General features: G+C 41.3%; 1 protein-coding gene across 1 annotated transcript in view; it reads left to right on the forward strand.

Moving 5' to 3' along the window:
• The window catches only part of TENM4 (teneurin transmembrane protein 4), a 514257-nt gene that overhangs the window by 153209 nt on the left and 338245 nt on the right, over positions 1-22803 (forward strand). Inside the window, exons 3-4 of the mRNA XM_072850823.1 lie at positions 12210-12498; positions 16864-17133. Coding sequence (XP_072706924.1) covers positions 12276-12498; positions 16864-17133 — 493 coding nt within the window. The 5' untranslated portion in view covers positions 12210-12275. The remainder of the gene's footprint in view (positions 1-12209; positions 12499-16863; positions 17134-22803) is intronic.

Below are 22803 nucleotides of genomic sequence, written 5' to 3' on the forward strand. Positions count from 1 at the left end.
TTTCAAGCCCAGGAGCCTGAACTTTGGTAAAAACAAATTTATGTTTAAAGGATTATTGGCAATTGGATTTCCTGGAGATTTCTGCATCTAACAGATGTAAGAATTAATCCAGCCTCACCTGGGCAATGATATGTGCAATGAGACATTTGGCTTCAGGAGCTAATGGCTGAGGATGTTGCTGTCTCCTCTGTCTCCATCTGTACCACTTCCTTCTTTACAGATATAATTGCTAGCTAATAAATTAACATTTGTATACTGCTTTGAAAATCATGAGCACCAAATATAGGTTTTATTAGCTCATATCCTGGCAAAATATTTCTTTCATATAAATTACTTTTTAAATTGAATTATCCTTTGCGATTTTTAAAACATACAAAGTGGTTGGACCTCTGCTATTTATCATTCTTCTCTGCAAGAGTTTGCCAAGGTAGGAAGGAAATTGGGTCAAGAATTTATTGCGAAAAAGCAGATAAGCATTTTACTTTAGGGTTCTTTAATGTCCATGATTCCAACGAGCCTAATAATCTTTGCAAATCAATAGCATGTCATGGCCCAGAATCCATCCTGAAACTGTATGAAATCACCTAATAAGTTTCTTGTTAGATTCCTAGACTCTCTCGGTCATCTTCTTCATAGTGATACAGGTCTCATAGATCATTTATTGAAATTACATGCTTAAAAGCATCAAACAAGACCCTTTACTTGGCTGTGAAACAGCTACGAATAGTTATATCTCTGTTTCATAAAATGGGCCCAAAAGGTTAAACACCTTGCCCAGGATCACACAATAAATTAGTGGTACAGCTAGGCATAAGAGAAACTGGTGCTGTTTCCCAGACTCTTGCTTCTCAGCAGTAGACATAACTATCTCTCCATCTCAGGAAGGATTGCATGGTCCAAATTGAAGATGTTTTACTTGCTACTTAAACCGATGGCCTTGATCTCTTAAATTCTCTTGTCTTTTGACCTTGTGCAAGGTCAGAAATGAACACAGTACACTGCAGGGATAGTGGCTTCATGATAAGCATCTAGCCTTGGTGGTTTGAGTGGCTTTTTTTTTTTTTCATTTTCCAGAAGATAGACTTTCCAGAGATAGAAAGTCACCTTATGATTTCAACTGAAAAGTTCATGATTCAGAGATAGCCACTGAATAAGACTGTGTGTTCTGCTACACCTCAGTTAAATGGTAGAGCCTGTTACTGAGTTTTGCTTTTTTTGTCTTTTACCTCCCAAGACATATAAAAGATTGTGTTGTTGCAACTGTTTGAAACAAATAGTAATAATTAACATTTATATAGCACTTTCTGCTTTCTAAGCACTGCACAAACACTAACTAATTACTCTTGGTTTAGTGTAAATTAATGTAATCCTACTCTGCTTTACAATCTATTTGCATCTTTTGTTGACTGAGAGCTAGTTCAATTACTTCTAATCTTTGGTCTAACTAGTCATTAAATGTATGGCTAAGAAGAGCCATTTACATCTTCAATTGCCTTCTCCCCTCCCCAGCTGCTTCATTTGCTTTTCCCTTTTCTTCCCACAATGTATTTTTGCAGAATATTCCTCAAGCTGGATTCCTGAGCATAGCAGCAAAGGTCTCCTTCAGCAGACCAGTGAGCCTTTCCACTCATTTTGTTAAATGATACAAAAACTTCCTCTTCATCATAAGAATGACTTAATAAGTTCTTCTGTTTTGCCACAGAAAGTCATATGCAAGACTTTTTCCTATGGCAAACTGAATGACTTATCGCTTAGTCACTAAATTAGTGATCTAATAATAATCCAGAATTTAGTTTCCAGTTTGGACTTGGATAAACCACTTAATCTCTTACCTAGAATTTTATCTACTGAAAAATGTGAAAAATATTTGGCTTTTTTGAATACCGGCACACAATCCAAGAACTCCAGCAAACAAGTTTCTGAAGTGCAATCAGGAGCTGGGGTTTGTGCAGTCTCTGCCACTGACTTGCTGCGTGACCTTGTTCAGGTCACCTCCCTTCTGCCTGCCTGTTCTGCCTGTAACATGGGAGAGATGCAAATGTACCTCCTTGAATGGCTAAATCATTAAGAAATCACAATCATGCAACAACATGAAGGAAGAACTCTACACTGTGGTTCATCCAACTAAATTTAGACTCTTACTCTTGAACAAGTCAACCTAGGGTCCCCTTGGAGTCAATAAAGAGTCATTTCTAGGTAAGAATTTATCTATGTCTGCAATAGATGTCTAAAAGATTTTTTTTTAATGAATCTTGCCCTAGAAATGACTTTTTTCTTCACTGATTGCAGAAGGAATCAAATGTGACTAGTTTGGCTGCAGGTGTTTGCAGGACTGATTAAAATTAGGTGAGACAAATTCTACTTATATGGGCAGCCTGTTCACCCCACCATGTAGATTTGCAATTGAAGAATAAAATCAGAAACTAAGTTTTACCTTCTGAGTTTTTACCATGGTGGTAAAAAAACCCAAAAGTAAATAAAAATAAACCCTACTGTTATTCTAATATCTTTGGGCAAGTAGGAAAGCAGAATTTTGCAAGGATAATATAAATGCAGTGTTTTATATTTTCACCTGAGCTATACAGTATCACTTATCATTACCTTATTAAGCCCCCTCCTTAATATATCTTGCAGTCCTGCAGCATTTGTACATCTGGAAGAGAGCACTGAGGTCTGTTTTGGAGGTTCATACCACGTACTTGTCAGCACTGAGCTGCAACCCAGCAATCAGGTTTAAGTCCTCTTGCCAGAGTGTAGTCAGTGTCAAGCAGACAGTGATTTGTGGGCATGTCGGATGGAGTTCTCTTTGTAAGAGGGATTGCATCTGCTTAAAATCTCTTCTTAGATACCTCTCCTTGTTATTCCAATGAGGGAGCCCTTTGTTTAAGAAAAAAAAAACAAATAGCAATTATTTTCTATTTCTAATTTGCTATTTTTATCTCTCTATTTTCCCCCCATAGGCATTTTACCTAAGAAAAACATACTGCCTACTGCATAAGCTTGATGTGTAATTGAAAGTTAAGCTTTGGACACAGTAGGGGTTATACTGATTAATCAATCCCTAGCATCTCTCAATGCACTCTGATTATCTCACAGAGAAGTCCGAAAATAAGTCCATAGAAAATCAGAAATCAATTCATGGGCCTTTGCAGTCTTTTTACAGATAATTCATATTTTATTAAACTTAGTTTGAAGTCGGACTCTTTGGGGGATTTTATCAGCACAAGAAAACAGACTTGTTTCTTTCTCTGCTGAAGGAAAGCAAGGACAGATTACCCAGTACCACAGCATCTGCAACAAGAGCAGCGACAATTTTACACATGATACTGTAGTAAGACAAGGACAGGTTGGCCTTGTGACTAATCGTCCAGGAGTTTTGGGCGTTAGTTACTTGAATACTGTGACCTGGGCAAGATACTTGCCTTTGCCTGCAGAAGCGGGACAGTAATACTCACTTTTCCCTATGCCGTTTGTCCTGCCTGATTAGGTGAGAGCTTCCCTCTGCTGCAGGAAGTTCTCTGCCACATTGTTCTGCAGAGTGTCTATATAAATAGTGTTCATAAATAGGCAGGTACAAAATGAATCTGTCCCTAGCAATGCTTTTTGAGCATACCTTTGAGTATATTCCTCCAAATTCAGCTAGGCCTATGACATCCCCTGCCATCCCATTGCAGTAGTGAAAGCCAATGCAAGCATAAACTATTATTTTCACAGCCAAGCAAAAAAAAACAAAAAAAAAAAAATTAAAGAATTTAGATATTGCAAGTTTTACATTATACCTCTCCTTCAATTCAAGCTGTCACCCTGTGAGCAGCTCAGACACTGGGCTGCATCCAAAGGGTGTAGAACAAGAGATGGGCTCTGAGCTCTGTTTCACACAGGAGGTCCACACCAATATAATACTTATACGAAAAGATACATGACAAGGTTTATGCTTTAAACTTTATCTGCCAATGGTTTTCTCTTTCTTAGTTTTCCTGCAGCAAACACAGCCACTCCTGACAGTGTCAGTGCTTTCAGAGGCAGGATTAGAGTCTGCAGCGGTGACTGCAGGGAGAAAAGGCAGACAAGCTTTCTTTCCTAAAAGAGTCCCAGCCTTCATTCAGTTCTCTTCCGTGAGAGAACAAATAATGCATAATAGTGATAAATAAGGTAAACCTGAGAGTGGGTATGAGTTCAAAGCCTTGTTCGTATGGAAAGGGCTGTGAGCTCATCAATATCCCCATGGAAGAGACAAGACCTGTACACACCAGGCAGCGAGTTTAAAGGAGACCCGTGCTTTTTCACACAACACATAATCACATTGGGGGACTACTCACAGGATGTTGCAAAGGCCAAAAGTATTTAAGAGTCAAACGGGATTAGACAAACTCTCAGAGGAGAGGTCCATGAAGGACTGTCAAACCCAGTGGTCCTGCTAAGAAATTTGCTGAACTATCGAGGGGAAGGGCCAACCTTACTCCTTAAATCACTGTTCCCAACCACCTTCCCCTTCTTCTCTTCCAAAGCACTCACCACTGAGAGACAGGATACAGGGCTTGATTGTCCTTGAGCCGCTATAATCATTCTCCTGTGCATGATTTCAGGAGCTCTTCACAGGATGGTCAACTCCTAGGCACAACTGCTTGACACACAACAGGCATGAAATTGTTGAGTATAGTCAGGTATTGCACCTAGAGCAGTTAATGCACAACCCTGTGCAAAGTTTTCCTGTGTAAAAGAGAGTTTAGTTGGCCTCTGATGCCTTACCAATATTGCTAGTTCTGCTTTGTATAGCTATATGCAGATAAGAGCCTTTGTTTCTTCCTATTTTTCCTAGAAGCTCACAGAAATGCAAACATTGCCTACGACTGCATTGAGCCCATACAGAGGTAATAAAGATGTGCAGTTTCCTTGTTCAGTTTACTTGGCAGAGAAGCAGGGGTACAGAGGGAGTGTATCTAAGGGTGGGAATTCCCTCACCAAATGGTGGGATGAAGAGGTTGAATGACACAAGGTGTGTATGGGAATTGTCTTGGGATTCTTGCTACCTTTTCGTATGGGCCACCATTTTATTATAAAAGTTCCCTGTAGGCCACAGTAAACCACTAAGAATTAGATACAAAGCTTATGCAAGAGTGGGTACGAAGCTTACCACCCTGAGTGAGCCTTGTACCACTCTTTTCTTATTGTCTAGGAGATAACTAGAGATTATCAAATACATTTTTTTGTTTTTTTCAGAAGAAAAAACAGACTCTGTTTTTCTTTTCTGGAGGAAAAAGGAAAGACTCCTCCAAGCAGATTGAGGAAACCTGTGCCTAGGGCTTTCACCTAGGATGTTTGATACACATTCAAGACTTCGTCCTGTCTGATTCAGATTAAGGACTTAAATCTTAGTCTCCTGTATCCCAGGTAAGTGCCCAAATGGGCAGATAGTGGGTGATGGAAGAAGAATGGGAATGCTTTAGTGGGATTCATTCAGTGGCTACCTGCATTTGATGCACCAGCTCTTTCTCACTCTGGGACTCACTGATACACAGGCTGGTTTCACACAGTTTGTGGATGTCTGGCACATCACACACCCAAACCTTGAGTCTGACATAGTGAGTCAGGAAAAATTTGCAGTCTGAACCTAAATCAGTCTACATTGTCAGGCTGGCTCTTCTGGCATTTATTATTTAAATACCTTTATGCATTATCTATTAAACTGAGGTTCTGAAGAAAACCCACTTCGTCCAAGAATGGCTAAATAGATTCATAAAGAGTATTTCAATATAAAACCAAGATTGTTTCCAAAGTAATTTCCATTTTGGGGGAAGCCAGAGTAGGGTTCTGATGACTGCAGCTGCAAACTGCTTATACTAGTAAAAAACTATTTGAAAGCTTTTTTAACTTCTAGCCCCAAAATATTCCCCTAGGACAGGCTAAAGGCTGCAGCCCATGAGGGAAGACTTAGGGGTTTGCAAACCAGAAATAATTGAGATAATTGCATTCCAGCCCCCTTCATGCTTTCCCACCATACTTCAAATCTCAACTACTGTTTCAAGCTTTTCTGCGTCTCCAGCTCATTGCAGTTGTAGATTTATTCACAAAAAGGTCACAAACCACATCTTTTGGACAGGACATTACCAATTGCCTAGCAAGTCTCTTACTAGTAGAAGAAAGGCTTAGGGGTTGAGACCAGAAAAGGGAGTTTTTGTTACTTTCTTTGAGCACTGGGTTGAATCCAAGCAGTGTTAACTCGACTCTTCATTCTTCTCTCTTGTGCCTGCTTCTTTCCAAAGCCTTTGCCAAAAATGTGAGAGGACGTTATACCTACAGCTTAATTTATTTCCTACAAAGACCTCCTGGGATCTGAACCTCTGTTATAAATCTGAAGCTTAAAGTTTAATAAAAAACACAGGAGTCTTTTATGTTATAGAAGAATCTCCCAGAAACCTGGTAAATAGCATCACACTGTTTAAGCCATGGTTGTATATTTGCTAAGATCAGATCATTGCAGCCTCTGATCACCTGGCAATACAAATTTGATTTGAATCACCCCTAAGTACATGCCTAAATATCTGCTGAATACAGCAGAACATTCAACACTACATTTATGCTGGCTTTGTGCTTTAGACCAGGTGTGGAATGGCAGGAAATATCACAGATTTTTCTGGACAAACAGAAACGACCAAATAAGATTTCCCAGGTTCAACATTTTGTGTCATGAAACCAGAATACGGAGCCTCAAACCAGGCATTTGCATCCTCATGGAAGTGTGGTGGCACTGTCACAGTGGACCGCGTTGTTTCAAATAAGATGTTAAATGTCAAATGATGACTTAACTTGGTGTAGGACACTAATAATCACAGACACAAAGTCATTAAAGCACCTGAACTCACAACATCTTTGGTTGCACCTTAGGATCCTGAGTTGGAGCTAACTTCCCAAATAACATTGCTGCTCTGACCCCAATATCTGTTGGCATTTTGGAGATTAATGTAACCGTGGTGAAAAACTGTCTCTCTTTTGACTCTGAGTGGGGTTTTCATCATTCACCATGGGATTTCACTGGTCAGACACAACTGCAATTGTTCATGCTCCACAGTCTTTCTGACTGAAGGGCACTATCCAAACATGAAAGAGCATCTTATTAATAATACCTGAGGTTCATACTACTCTTCTCACACAAAGATTTCAGACATGCATTGGCCAAGATTTTTTAAATTAAGTATTCTGCTGTGCTTATGTGACTTGATTCTCAAAAAATCCAGGGCTCAATAGCAGACTCTGCCTGGGAGATCACGACTCTCTTCTCAGTTCTGTTGCTTTCTTCTTGTACCACCTTAAGCAAGTGACTTTGACTTCCCATGCCTCATCTCTTCCTCTATAAAGTGAAGAAAAGGGTACTTGCTCACTACTTATCAGCATTAGGTCTTAGTTAACGATTCGATTTGTGGAGCCCAAAGGACGGAAAATAAAATCCAGCTTGCTGCTCGGTATTCTGTGGCTGTGCTCATCCTACAAAGGGCAGCAGAAATAAAAAACAGAAAAAAATTGCCCGAAGCAGTGGAATGAGGAGATCTACTTTACGAAGACAAAAAACAGGCCCTGCCAAGTAAGATGATGCCATTTTTGCATAGATTTTGCAGAGGAAAACAAACAACTATGGGACATCGCTTTGCTTCCTCCAGCACAAAGGTGAGCTGAATCAACCCACCAGGATTCATGCTCACGCTTTCATGGGGACAAGATATTTCACTCTTCCAGCTTTCTCATCACCCCGTTGCCATAACTATATAGGAAACACATAAAGCTATCTCTACTATTTAAACCCTCACATTTTGACAGAAAATTGGATGATATGACATGCTGCCTTCCAGAACAGGCGCTGTCTATCACCTTGCTGTTAATCTCTGTGATTAGTGACCGGCAATGTAAGTCAGCTATCAAAGACCACCTGTCCCTTTTGCTGTAAGCACCTCCTAGCATATCTCTTTGTGGTGTCACACTCTCTTGTCTGGTTTTTGATTGATGGAAGTTTGTCTTTTGAGCGGTGACTCAGAAAATAAATCATTCCCCTTGCCATTCATTGAGTGCGATTCTGCAGCACAAAGCCGGTGTGGTTAATCAAAGCTCCAAAGAGCAACAAAAAGCAACAGAACCGAGAATGAGGAGGATAGATATAAAGGATAAAACATAATAAAAAGGATTATTTGGGAGCCAACCAAAGCAAAAGCAAAATAAAAAGAGCTGCAAATAAGCATTGCGTTTACTGCACTACTGCACCAGAACTAGAAAGCTGATCTTTTGTTCCACTTCTTGACACATATGCAAGGATGCGAGAAGAGTCCCACACCTCTGAAAAATATAACTATGTCAAGGAGTCTTTTTACAGGCTTTAGCATGTGAGTAACCCTTTCTGGGGTCAATGGGATTTTTCTGAGTTGAGTAAGTAAAGCCTGAAGGATGCTTCCGTTGTGAATTGTACTCCGAACCAGTTTGTGGTCCAGCTGGGATTGTACATTCAGGGGGATGACAAAAATAAGAATGGCTATTGCCATTAATTGGCCTGGAGAAAAAAAGAAGGTGAAATTTGATATGTTATGCAGACAGCAGTATGATGAAAGAATCAAACTGAGCCAGAAACATTGCATTACAGGACAAGAAAGTTCTTTCCAAATAGAAATGGTTCAGAGCAGAGGCTTTTGTACTTTTATGAAGGGAGAAAGAGTGAAGGGATGGAAAGCACAATATTAGAAGCCTTGGTTTTTTATATCAGGTCCAGCAAGTTTATGGAAGCTTTTAAAATTATGAGGAGCAATCATGAGCTAGAGGCGGAAAGAAACTGGTGTTTGAGTATGTAACTGAGACGAGTGTGATTCTTTGTATTTGCCGAGTGCCAGAGAAGTCAGGAAAAATGTGAGGTGTTGATGGCACAGGTGAAATTGTAGCAGAATTGAAATTAAGACACAAGGAGTAGCAGATAAAAAATAATAATTTATCAGAGAAACACTATGAGGCAAATTCCCTGAGGAAACAACTCCATTGAAGGCAAGGTATCCAAACTGCCTGGGAACTGGACCACAAAAATGAGATGAAAAGAACTGCATGTCCATGGATAGGTGCTGGAAACTCACTCAAAAATGCAACAGGTCCTTCTTTAAAAAAAAAAATAAAAAATCTTCATTATGTGCTTTGGGGTGACCTTTCTAGTTGAAAAGTGTCTCCTTACAAGCGGCGCGAGAGAGAAAGAAAGGGCCAAGGTGAGTTAAATTTATAAAGACATGAATGAATTGGGAATTGAAACACTGTTATAGAGGAATGTGTATGTGAATGGTGTAAATTTACAGGGCTATTTTTGATGAACTGTAGGAGGAATTTCAGTTTTTCAGCACCTTTCTTTACAAAAAGAAAAACCTTAATCTGGTGGGAATTCAGTCAATTTCCTGATGGTTTTTTGGCCATTTCCTAAGTTGCAAGGTTACTAATGGTAATTACAGACCCTGTTTGTACCTTGTGGCTCTAACTGTGCAGAAAGGTTTTCTTGGCACGTGTGCCTCTCCAGCTAGAGGGTTTTTAAATGACTGGCCCTTGGTAGCAATTGCTGCAATACTCATGAGCAGATAGAAGCCACCTTTCCTCATTTCTTTCTTATAAAGTATAGCAACTGCTTCTCGCTCACATTTTACTATCTCCATCCCCTATGACAATAAAATACAATTTCGGTATTCATTATAACAGCTCTTACTATAGCGCCATTGTGAAGGAGCCTGTTTTAAGGTGTTTTAGGAAAAGGTATAACAAACCTGCTCCTTTTGAGGATTTCACACAAACAGAGACGGTATAAAGGAGACAAAGCAATTCAATAACAGTTGCAAAAAAAGGCACAATTTTTCAAGCCAAAAAAGCTTTGTTGTTTTTAAGGGAGGAAGACAGTGCACTGAAAACCAACCAGATGCTCTATTCCTTTTACCTCTCTCCAGTGTAAAAGTACCAATATGTTTGAGTCAATACAGCAAAATATCTACCAATATTTTGTAGATCTCTTACACACCATTACTATGTTAAATTGATCCTTTAGCGTAACACCGTTTCCTTCACTATTGTTTCTAAGTTCAGGCCTTAGTTTTTGCACCTCTCAGGCCCTTACTCTGCAAAACATTTAACATGTGTAAATTTTGGCCAGTGAGTAATTCCGTTTGCATTCACTGTATTGAACTTACATAGTTCATGAATGAATTTAAGTCAGTGGGTTCGGTGCATTTAAACACATGTTTAAAATCAAAGTGGTGCTCAAATCTCTGCGGATGACTTAAGTAAAGCTCAATTATAAGACACTTCCCCCTGCTTCCCCCCATCCTTCCATTTGTGTTCAATAGTTTCTATGCATTTTGCTGACAAATAGGAAGTGTAAACTTGGTCTGCTGCCATCACTGGAATAGACTGGGAGAGAATTAAGTGGATTTTTTTTTTTTTTAAAGTAGTGTCTTAATTTCCAGGAAGAGTGCCACAGAAACTGTACAAGCTGTCGGAATTGGGTTCTGTCATTGCAAAGTTCATTTTGGAGGTTAAAGGGACAAAACCCAGAGAGCAGTCTTAGCAAAGTCAGAGTTGCAGAAATAGGATTGCGACCCTCTTCTTCTTTGCTCAGCTGCAGGTGTATCTCACAGCCATCCTGCAGCTCTTGCTCCCTCCTTCAGTCTCTCTTCAACTCAAGAATTTGCTCAGTTATGCTTGCGCCAGACAGCTTGGAAAGTGAAGAATTCATAATAAAATGTTGTCTTCAAGCTTCTGCATTAGTATTGTGATTGGTAGGTTATCAGGGCCTGTGCTAAGAGCCTTCCATCCTTCACAGGGTCATAGTTTTGAGAGCCACAAATGCTACATTACACCACATCCCTTTAAACCGACCTGCAAAGCTCACAGCGCATCCGTCCTCGACTATTGCATCATAGCTGTGTTGTGCTGCAACACAAATCCAGGCACAGCATCTGAAGCAAGGCTGGCGTCTAAGAGTCACGGAGGAGTAAGATTTTATTTGTATGTTCAGGATTTAGCCTTTCAAGAGAGAAATGCCAGGAGAATGTGATTCAGTCTTGCTAATGCATTTCCATACGTATTTGTTACGAAAAAGACCAAGAACTGACAGTGTTTTCTGATCCTCTTCCTTTCTGTTTTTAAGTACTGCTAGTAAAAAACAATATCCTGGTGTGGCATTTAAAGACTCGGCTTCTGTTCTTTAGTGGTCAGGAGGACTTGGTTCCTGAGAAACTCAGCCTGTAATTACAGATTTCAATGTTTGGTTTGTGGGTTTTATCAGTATTTTTCCTCACAAACCAGTTTAGGTATTCAAAAACATATTTTACCATCTTTCTGCAAGTCATTGACTTTTTTTTCTGTGGCTTCTGTTGCATTTAATAAACTTAAAGTGAAAAGACAATGTATTAATTATTTTGACAAAAATACTTCTAATACATGTTTTATTTCTGATACCAATTTTCTTTGTGTGCAGATATGTATGCTTGCATACCAGTGCATATATACATTGGTTTTCCCACAGGCATAAATCCCAGGCCATGCTGTTACATGAAGCAGAGCACTATCATTTATTTACACTTTCTCAACTCTGCTTAAGTTCTAACATATTTCCAGCTGAGTAAAGACGAGCTCTCTGAATAGGAGGACATTTTCATCTGATTTCCATCCATATCTCACCCCTTCATTCTTCTTTTCTCCCTCTCCCTTCTCACCTGCCTTCTTACACTGTCACATTCTTTTGTTCATTCCTTCTAACCTCACGATCTATCAAAACACTTTTAAAACTGTAGGACAGCATTTTTCCAAAGTCTTCTGGCTGCCCAAATAGAGACATTTCAGCATGGCCTGATTTCCCAGAGATTAGGTGACTGATGTACCAAATACATGCCTCCTGGAGATGTCTGAATCACTTCCCATGGAAAGAAGACACAGAAAATCACAATCATTTTCAAATCCCCAAGTGCGTGCCCAATTCAGACAGATGCAGGTTGCTGCATGTATGTGTCCCGCTAGCTGTGGCAATTATTAAATGACTCACACATAATTGGGACTTGCTTTCCATTGGTAATTGTTCTAAGAGGGTTTTCCTGCAGGCCGTTAAGTAACCTCTCTTTTGTTCATTGCAAGAATGTATAAAGAAGGCAAATTAACCTTCAGGTGCCCAAAGGTGTGAACCTATATCCTATTTCTTTTATTCTCTCTTTCAGGTTATTCCAACCTGACCACCACACGGACGTCATTATTTTAATGTTGAATACTCAGACAAAGGTGCCATGGATGTAAAAGAAAGGAAACCGTATCGATCTCTGACACGGCGCCGCGACACTGAGCGCCGCTACACCAGCTCTTCAGCTGAGAGTGAGGACAGCAAGGTACCCCAGAAGTCCTACAGCTCCAGCGAGACCCTGAAGGCTTATGATCAAGACTCCAGGTTGACCTACAGCAATCGGGTCAAAGACATGGTGCACCAGGAGGCCGATGAATTCTGCCGAGCAGGTGAGTACGTTTCAGCAGATGCCGCTGCAGGCAGCGTGAGTTAATCAGCTGAGAGCTGGGGCTGGGTGGGAGGCTACCTTTGAAGGAGTCCGAGGCCAAAAGCAGGATATAAGGAAAGAGAGCAGCAAGGAACATCTTCATTGTATTGGACAGCCGTGGGTGCATGCAAACAGATGTCCTTAGGTGGGCTACCGCTAGCCTGTGTTCATTAGCATCTACTAAGATACATTCTCTGTGTCTTAGCCTTTCTGCCTCCAACAGCCCTTTGCCACTTCCCACCATGAGACTAGACCCCCCTGTGCACCTGCTGCACAGTACTGACATGGCGTGGAAAGCCCCTGCCTGCTCAGGAGACTTTTTCACTATGCCACGTGCCTGCTCTGGCCTGAAGAAAGTCAACAAGGATCCTGCAGCAGAAGACAACCAGGGGAGAGTGCCACTGTCCACACTGTCCATCTCAGCTACAGCAAAACCCAAGAAGCCTGGAAGAAGGGAGGCAACTGAGCTGCAGATGGGATGAACCACCCTCAGCATTGTGCATGGCCGGCAGGCTGTAGGTTTGAGATGGTGCCATGCTCCAGTATTAGAGGAGTGGTAAAGAACCACTTTTAGGACTTTTAGGACTCTGTTTAGCGAATCTGGGTCACAGGAGCTGTGCAGATGTGGAGGTTCACGGGTCAGCATGGGCTCCACAGTCCTAATAGAGATTCCAGATATTCTCCTTTTTATTGCTAGCCTGAAGTCAGTGAAGTTATATTTTCACTGCTGCTGTTGCCTATGTGAGGTAGATTTCTGGCCCCTGCTATAGTCTCATCTTCATTTTTCTGTAGAGACATGAGTTACTTAGTTCAGAAACCAAGCAGGGCTTCACATAAATTATTTTTAGAAGTCCATCAAGAAAAGCATAAAATGACAAAGCAAGTCAGATGGAGTAGGCAGCATTCCAGACAATGAGCATAAAATAGCTGACCCGGGCTGCTCTGAGCACACCCTCTGCAGTTTGAAGAAGCTGATTCCCCAAAGGAAATACATACAACTGTGCTCGTTTAACTTGGGCGCTGCTTAATTTCACTCTTCAAACACCATACAGTTGGGGTTTTGGTGCAAGCCTCATCTTTAAAGCATGCACAAGCAAAATGACTTGCAGAAGTATCTTTGTGCATATGGCTTTGGTGTTTGTATTTCAGGATAACTGCAACAGGCAATAATTAACAAAAGGGCCAATAGGTGTTGTAAGTAATACTTTGCAATCATAAAAGGAGTTTCCCTCTTAGCAACTCTGAAGTACTTTATCCCCTCTAAGGAATCTATGAAGTTATAAAGAAAAGGAAACCTTTTAGGTCATTGAGTTTTCTCACTTCATACAATATATTCACCATGCAGGATAGATGTGAATTAGTACAGGTCAGCGGTTTTCAACCTGAGGGTCTGTGAGGCCATGCAGGTCCACAGACATCTCCTAAGAAGCCCACAAAAGATAAATAAGAAAAGCCAGTCTGTTGACAGTGAGTATAAATTTGTTATACACAAGTTCATACTTTCCTAGGAAAATTTTGTAGGGTACTGAGAAATAGTAAAAACCACTGGTCCAAGTGGCTAAAATTAATCGAGAAGAAGTTAAGATTAACCATGTCAGGGCACCAGTTCTCTCTCTGATATATCACCCACAGATTTTTCAATTTATAATTTTCTCCCAGATTATCCTGAGAGTCCCAAGCCTGGCCTGAAGAGTGCTCACAATTACCCCAGACTTTCTGTGCCACATTTTTCACTGGCACAAAGCCATGAATGGACCTCACTTTGTGCTGCTGCTTGGGCTCATGCCAACTGAAACTAAGCCTTATTAGCCTGTTTGACATCAACAAGGCAAAGTGAATTTCTCTCCTGCATTGGCTTGGAAGGTAGAGGAGGGAAACCTTTCAAATTGACCAAATAAACTCAGTAAATAAACAAGTCAGCATTTAAATGGTTTTAGCTGGAGTGCGAGTGCCAGCAAACGTGCAAGTCAGCACAGGAAAAAATAGACCAGGTCTGAATTAAAAAGTCTCAGATATTTATTATCTTCCTTTTATTGACTTGAGTTCTTCCAGCTTAAAAGGCAACAGTGAGCATAGAATATGAAAATCGATGCATCTCCTGCTGTTTATTGCAAATAAATTTGATTTTCAGTTAATTGTAGCAGTCATTTTTCATGATTTATGAGCTGCTGTTACTGGAGAGCATCAGTCACGCTGCACACTGATGTGTCTGACGATGCTGAGTGTGGCTTGTTTCAGGGCAAGGTGGAACTCGCCATCAGTGACTGAAACATGCAAGCAAAACCAAAAGATGACCTTTTCCAGTACTCCACGGAGGACGGTTTAAAAACTATCTGGCCTTGCACAAAAGTCAAAATTGGAAGAGACGAGCTAAGTCTCTGGGGAGATACTGCTTCCTTGTGTTTATAACTTAGGTCAAGTTCATTTGCTATCTCATGCCGTGGAGCAGCAGAGGACTCTCTCTCAGACCACTTTGCAATCAAGTTAAATGGATTAATTTGCCACAAGCTTGTACTGTGCTCCCTGAGCAAGGCCCTAGGATTTGACGGAGGTGTGAGCCCCAAGCAACCTTATCTGTCCACTCTCTTTGAAAGCTTTAATCTTGTTTGGTCAATTAAAAAGGTGTGAAGTTCATGAATGCTTTATATAGTTTGAGTGCTATCAGCTGTACATCCATAACCAGCTGACCCATGGTTATTTCCTCTTGACGTCAAACAGTTCCTTCTCCGAGCTTTATGTGGAAATGTTGTCCAGTTCCTTTACTCACCTTGCATTCAAACATCTTCTCTCTGTTCACTATGAGCTGCAAAGCCAACTGAATGAAAAAGTGTAGTAAAATAGCATCTACTTCGGGCTAGCTCGTCATTCGATGCATATGTGCTATAATACAAGAGACCTTCCCCGTGCAGCAGGGCTCAGGGACAAGCCAGGGTGTTTCCACAAGCATGAAACCAGACTCTGGAAAAGAAGAAATCTGACTGTTTCTATTGGATACAGATTTCCCACCATGTGATATTTAACATCAACAAATGGAAATGTGAGGAGAGCCACATACATGTGTGGTTTTGAGCAGGGAGAGAATCATAACTCAGTTCTGGATACAGCCTTGAGGTCCAGATCTGATGAACAGATTTCAAAAAACGAGTAGATATGAACTTCACTGTTCAAAGTTAGGTTTGGGCCTGAACTTTCCTGGAGATCATGCATTCAGGTTTATCTTGTCGAATCACGGCTGAGCTGCAAACACTGCTCTAAAACTGAGTCTGTGGCCTGTGCATAGATTTGGCAGTTCCACCTCTCTTTTTATTGCAGGGGATTTACGTATGGAAATAATGGGAAGAAGCCAGCTAGACTGAATTTGATCACCGGTGTTGGTATTTGGCCATGATCCAAGGCCTGATGCCTCCTACCGGTTATAGATAAAGTTCCTTAATCCACTCCATCAAGGCGTAGCGTAACAGGAGCACGGGTGCATTGTGCCGTATAAATGCACAGTGCGGCTAAAGGCATTCATGGGTGGCCAAAATCTTTTAAAGACATTCAGAGCTGAAAAATAAAAGCATGCATTAATAAATAAATCTGGATTAAAGTGGAGCCACTAATTGCTCTCCCCAGCTTTCTCGTGCAACTTTCTGAACAAAGTGTGCTAATATCTGAAGCCTCATTCACATCGATTCGGTCTGATTTGGAAGCTCTGCAGGTAACTAGACATGAATTCAAGAGTCATTTTTCAGGTTATATTTTTAGTCAGCTAAACAATTGCATCTGTTTGCAGCCAAATAACCTCTGCTGTGACTGTGTCAGAATGAATAGCTAAACTGAGTCAAGGTGTGAGTGGTCAGCAAGGGGAAAGTGAGATCGCCAAAGGAAATTTAAATCCCCAGTATGTAATTTCAGGGATTTCAACGAGCAGAACTCACTCAAATTTCCCATTGTAGTAGAGTTGCCAGGTGTATGGTAGGACTTGTGATCATTGCGTGCCTCATTTTGCTTATCTCCCGAGAAGATTACTTTTTGCCTCTCCTAAAGAATTCCACCATTTTTCCATCCGTCTGTGCTTTAAAATTTGATTATTTCATTGAACACACCCTGAGTTTTTGTCAGATTCCAGAAGCAGGAATCTAGTTGCTTTTTGGTCCTGGCATGGTCCCTTGGTGTCCAACTAACCAAGACCACAAAACAGGGGAATTTTTGGTATGATGTTAGGACTTGGGAGCTGCTGTGCCCCACTTGAAGACAGAGGATGAATGGTTCTGCCATTGACTTGTGCTAGATGAAACCATCCCCTGTTAAGAGTAACCAGGCTGGCTGCTGTGTTTTCTCCCAGGAGCCAACTTCTCTTTGCGAGAGCTGGGTCTTGAAGACGTGACACCCACACATGGGACTTTGTACCGGACTGATATCGGGCTGCCTCACTGTGGCTACTCCATCAGCGCCGGCTCGGATGCCGACACGGAGGCAGACGTGGTCATGTCGCCCGAGCACCCCGTGAGGCTCTGGGGACGCAACACCAAGTCTGGACGCAGCTCCTGCTTGTCGAGCCGGGCCAACTCCAACCTCACCCTCACCGACACGGAGCATGAGAACACCGAAACCGGTAAGTGGTGACAGCACATGTGATGTCAGCCTCGAGCTCTACCAGGAATGCCTCTTCTTACCACTCCACCTTAATCTTCCTTAGGTTTTGTGTTGGGTTTTTTTTATCAGACTCAGTGAAAACACTCTTCTAATAGCCCCGTGTCGTGGCCTTTTGTACTGTCCTACAGAGTGTTTGTTAATAAACTGCAGGAGAAGCTCCTACTTATTTATCACAGCGACAGAGATCATTCAGTGGCTGTAATACTCTCTCTGCTTTTTGTAGCGACCTTTCAGACAAAAAGCATTTAAATCTCCCCTCCCCTGGCTGATGCTGCTCTTATCTTTGCTACAGATTTTCAGGGCAGATAATTTCCTTCTTTTCCTCACTGGTTCCTTGACAGGAGCCGTTTCATTTATGTAAATCAGCCGACTGCTCTCTGAAGGAAAACGATGGTGAAATATTTTTAGAAGACTTTTTCTTCGTGTGAAATAAAAGCTGAAGGTCACAGATTTTTTATCTCTGTAACTTTGTGTCCCCAGCTGCGAGGACTCCTGCATGTGTTTTGTAGGTCTGCAAAGCTTTTGGTCAGCAGTTCTGCCAAGCAGTGTAGGAAAGAGAGAGGATTTTGATTCAATTGCAGCTTGACCTGGGGGTTCACACAGCCCTATATGCCTTTGCACCTTTAATTCAATTATGGCACAGCCTGCTTCTTAATATAGCCTCTGCGAACAAGTCATCAGGAGCTTGAGCTCAGCGCAGAAAGCTGATGTGAAATGACTGTATTGCTTGTTCTCTTTATGCTTTTTGCCACAGTATTATAGTGACAAATGATGATAACTTTTCCTTGGGAAGCCATGACACGGTGAGACATACGCCACCCACATGATTTTATGCTTAACTCCAACAAAATTACAGTAGAAGCTTATAAAGTTTCTGCTCAGAGATAATGATATATTAGCAGAGTTCAAAGATAAATGGCCTTGTGTTTAAAGGATGTAGGGAAGAATCTTTTTAAATTATCTTTACAAAATTTTTTTAAGTTTCTTAGTGTAGTAACTTACAGCATTGCACCCATTAGGACAGGCAAAGACGCAGTGCCATATTATATCGTTTTCCTTCCAAGCCTTGTGTTTTGATGAAAAACCAGAGGGATCATCAGGGTCAATTAGAGTTTTGCACACTCCCAAGAAACTGCTAGAAAACAACCAAAGGCAAACACCTCGAACTTCCTTCCCATTCTCCTGTAGCTAAAGCTCTCTCTTGTGCTTTTCATGGTGGTGTATGAGCAGCTGTGATCCTGCTCATGCATTTTTCTTTCCACACCTACTAAGAAAAGCAAAGTACAGAATTTTAGTCTGTTTTTTTTCTTAAGAGAGAAGAATTACATTAGCTACTGGAGTCTTTTTCACTGGTTTCCGTAATGCTATCTCTACATGTGCAAATGCAACTTTGTACCTACAGATCACTTACAAATGAAATTATATTAGCAACAACACATTAGCAACAGCACATGCCTTGAAAGGCTTTACTGAAACTAATAACAGAGGCAGTAGTACTCATGTCAGGACTGAGACAACCTCCAATTCCTCTTCCCTTAAATTTAATGACACACTAACCATTTGTTGAACCACCATTTCACAGCAATTAGAAAAGAGAAGACAGAAAGGTAGAGAACATACCTGCAGGTTTTTTAGGTGCTGTACAAATGCAGAAGGAGTTTCTTTGGACCCTAGGCATTTGCAGTCTTAGATGTTGAGTGTTTTGAATGCAAAAGGCTATAACATACTCAAAAATACAAAGTCTGTGTAGCATAAATAAAATCTAGAGAGTGGTGCTGTCCAATATGTAATTGTATTGTTCATATTGACAAAAAAGAGGTGGTGGAACTCGAGGGAAAATATTACGATCCAAACTGTGCTGTTGGGGAGCTTCAGCTGATGCTTATTCCCTGGGAAGACAGCAGAGACATCAGCCAGGTTCAGGTCAGAAAAACTAGTCCAAAGCTCAGAGAAAGACACATCATTTCAATATAGGGATTGCAGTTGAATTGGTGGTATAAATGTATCCAAACAAAGCTTGCAAGGGAAGAACAGAAGAAGGACTAAGGACAAGTCTTAACCGTACACAAAATTTGGACATTTTCATTTTGTAATTGCATGGCAGAGATAAAGGTGTGAGAAACTTTTGTACACAAACCTCTCACAATCTGAAACCTGCTGTTGCAGAAAATGAAGCCTGAGATCCTCTCAGAAGCTTTGTCTAGCAAACGCAAAGGTCGCTCCGTTTTTCATCCCTCTGCACAGAAGCAGTGTTACTCTGGGCCCACCACTGCTAGCAATCACACAGGCTATTTTGAGAAATCCCAGATTTATAGGAGAAATGTTTTCAAGAAGACATGAAATTTTGCTAATGGCAGCATAAAGTAACATAATGCTATGACTCAGTTTACAGGATACCTTTATTAGTCAATATTAATTGTTGACAGTATTGATAGAAGTTATAGCCTTTTGCTGAAGTCAATATGGAGCTTTATGAACCTGCCATCAATAGAAGATTTTATGGAGCCCATTAAACCAACTTTTCCAATGAAGGTTAATGTCAGCAATTTTTATGCTGTTCATTATTTATCCAAAATAAATAATCAGAATTTACTTCTGATGCTTGTAAATTCAAAGCTGTCGAAGCACGATTCTGCCGAGACGTTTATTGTGTTCTTAGAAAATGAGAGGTCTGGCTCCCTCAAAAAGCAGGTTTGCTTTTATTTGAGAGGCGGTGATGCCTTGAAGGAACAGATACACTGCTCAGTAAGTGCAGCCACAGTCCACCCCTCTGTCTTTAAGGAAACCGATGAAGTGCTCTGGTTCCATGGCATATTACAGTCCATAAATCACTTGCACAGGCAGCTGGCATGAAAAGCCATGCGTTGCTTCATCTAAACTGTTCCCAGGCTGTCCAGGAGGTTGAATGCTTTTACTAGGTGGAGAGTTTGTTTTCACTGAAGAGTTAGCTTGAGTTATAACTCTGGCATTGCCCTGAGTTCAGATCCTGCACACCCAAACAGCCCCAATGGCTTCCCCTCTGCTGGGAGGTGCTTTTCACTTGACCTGGATGGTCACTTAGCAGAGTACGGGGACAGACTGCTCAAGTTACTGCACCCTGTCCAGGGATAATGCGATCACTTTGTGCTACTAATGTAGCAGGCACTTCACGTAGCTCAAGGGTTATTCTGCAGTTTGACCATCTAGGCTAAGCTGAAATTGTGAATTCTCATTAACAGTTCAGACCCATGCACAGGGAGGAGTTTGGTTCCTGGAAGTCTAGCAATGAAGTTAGGAGAACCTCTTTCCTATACTAGTTCGCACTGTTTCTCAGCAAGATTGACTGAAGCAAAAAAAGTTCCTGAAGTGGTCATTTGGATCTGAGCCTGAAGTTAACTGGCATTACCTTAGGTAACCCTGATCAGGCTTTGTACTGAGCCAGCAATTGTTTAATGTAGAGAAGAGCACAATGAAGGAGAACAAGGTAATAGTCTTCCAGAAATTGACTTATTTTGCAGCAATTCCGTCACATACTAAAAGCAAAATACTTCTGATCATAAAGACATCATCATGAAAATACAGTACCACAGAATAATTTATGTTGGAAGGCATCACTGAAGGTCTCTGGTCCAGTCTTCTGCTTAAAAGAGGGCTAACTCTGAGGTCAGATCAGGTTGCTCAGTTACATTTTCAGTATCTCCCAGGATGGAGAGGCCACAACGTCTATGCCCTCGTTCTGGTGCTGACCACACTTGTTGTGAGCAACTCTTCTCCTAAGAGCTAGTCAGAATTTCCACTGCCGCAGCTCATGTCCATTGCCTCCCATCCGCTCATTGAGCATCTCCAGGAACAGTCTGATTCCATCTTCTGTATATCCACATACCTAAAATAGTTAAAAGACAGCAGCTAGATCTCCTTTTAGCCTTTCTTCTCTGAGCTGAACAAAGACACCTAGATCCTCCTTTCCTTGGAAACAATTTGTAGGCAGTTAGGCACTGGAAGAGATGGTCAGAAGAGTCTGGGAAACTCCAGTGTTTAAAGTTTTTAAGTGTAAACTAGACAAACAGCTGCTGGGAACAGTCTATATTGGATGCTGCCTCAGAATGGCTGTACACGCTGGCCTCTTGAGCATCCCTCTTTCTCCAGCTTCAATAGTTTGTAGCATTGCTGAGCTTTCTTTGACTTCAGGGGCATGCAAGATTGTTCAGACGGGGCGTTGAGCACCTCAGGCTTTCGTACTGCCTAGGGCACTCCTAACCGATGTAGGCATGGACAGTGTTTGTGTGTAAGCACCCATGAAATAGGGTCTGAACATTTCCTGTGGGTGATCTTACCCCAGATCCACCCAAACTGTTATGAATCATGCCGGTAGTCCCCAGATAGATCCAAACATGAAAGATAGGCAGCAAATGTAGATATTCCCATACAGAATCCCTTCCTACAGAAAAAGAACCACTTTTTTCTCTGCCTTCAATGTGATAAAGAGCTTACTGGTTTATTCAGCACAGTCACTGCAGGATTACTTTAGACCTGGGACAACAGCATTTTTAAAATTTGACTTTGGAAAGTGGAGTTGCAGCCCTTTTCTGAAAAAACCTAAGTACAGTTTAACTTCCGGCTATTCCAAAGAAGCTGAGACAAACTAAGGATTCACTTCAGTTTTAATCTGGGCTTAGTGTTAATATCCACCAAGGCACGTAGTTGGTTAAACATGAGAGGGAGCAGTAGAGAGGGGGAGCAGTTTTCTTCGTTAGCAGGACAAGTCAGCAGTGATTAACGCTGTGTACATGTGCAGAGTGGAGATGAAGTTTCTCTCTGTCGTCATCTCCTCTTGGGAAGAATGTGGGCAGCATCAAAGAGGCCAGAAGGATCTCACAGGCAGGATGAGTAACATCAGATGGCTCAAGACAGTTCAACCAAGCTGGAGATGCTCAATTGTGATATATTGTGTAAAGAAATTCTTGCAGCAGAAGTGTTGCTGAAGTGTGGCATTTTCTTATCTAGCGGACTAAAAGATTAGTAGACATGAACTAAAATTCCAGATCTAACCACCCTGGAAGCCAAAATTCAGGCTGCAGGACCATTGCTGCCAAAGTGTGCTGTGCTGCAGAGTCAGGTCCTTCTTTGCATCTTCACAATTCAAAAATATGTAGGAAACATGTCACCCTGCAAACAGTTCTGCATGCATTCCTTCTGTGTAAAAGGGGTGAGAATGGCATTGCTGGACTCAAATCTCCCATTTAGCAGTGAACTGAATGCAGGTACAATCAGCCCCAACAATTCCACCACGCATCTGTTGGTCACCTCTGTTTAGGAAGAGCAGTTTAATCTCAAGGTCAATTTGTCTTTGGCTTCACCTCTGAAATCACCAGTCAGTGCCAAAAGTGGTACGGTGACTGTAGCAATACAGACACTTATTCACTGGTGACAAGATTAAGAGTACCAATTCATTTTACATTGCTGGACCCACATCCTACAGAGAGGAATAATTTTTCTTTTAGTCACTACTGTTCTGGGATGCATTTAAATGAGCATTAAAACTGTCAAGCAAACAACCAGCCCAATATCCAAACCTGCTCTCCAAGCCTCACTAACTTGAGCAGAAAGGTAGTGAATACGTTACGGTTTAACTTTTGCTTTCCCATCAAAT

Source organism: Ciconia boyciana, chromosome 1 (genome assembly GCF_034638445.1).
Source record: "Ciconia boyciana chromosome 1, ASM3463844v1, whole genome shotgun sequence".
Classification (NCBI taxonomy): domain Eukaryota; kingdom Metazoa; phylum Chordata; class Aves; order Ciconiiformes; family Ciconiidae; genus Ciconia; species Ciconia boyciana.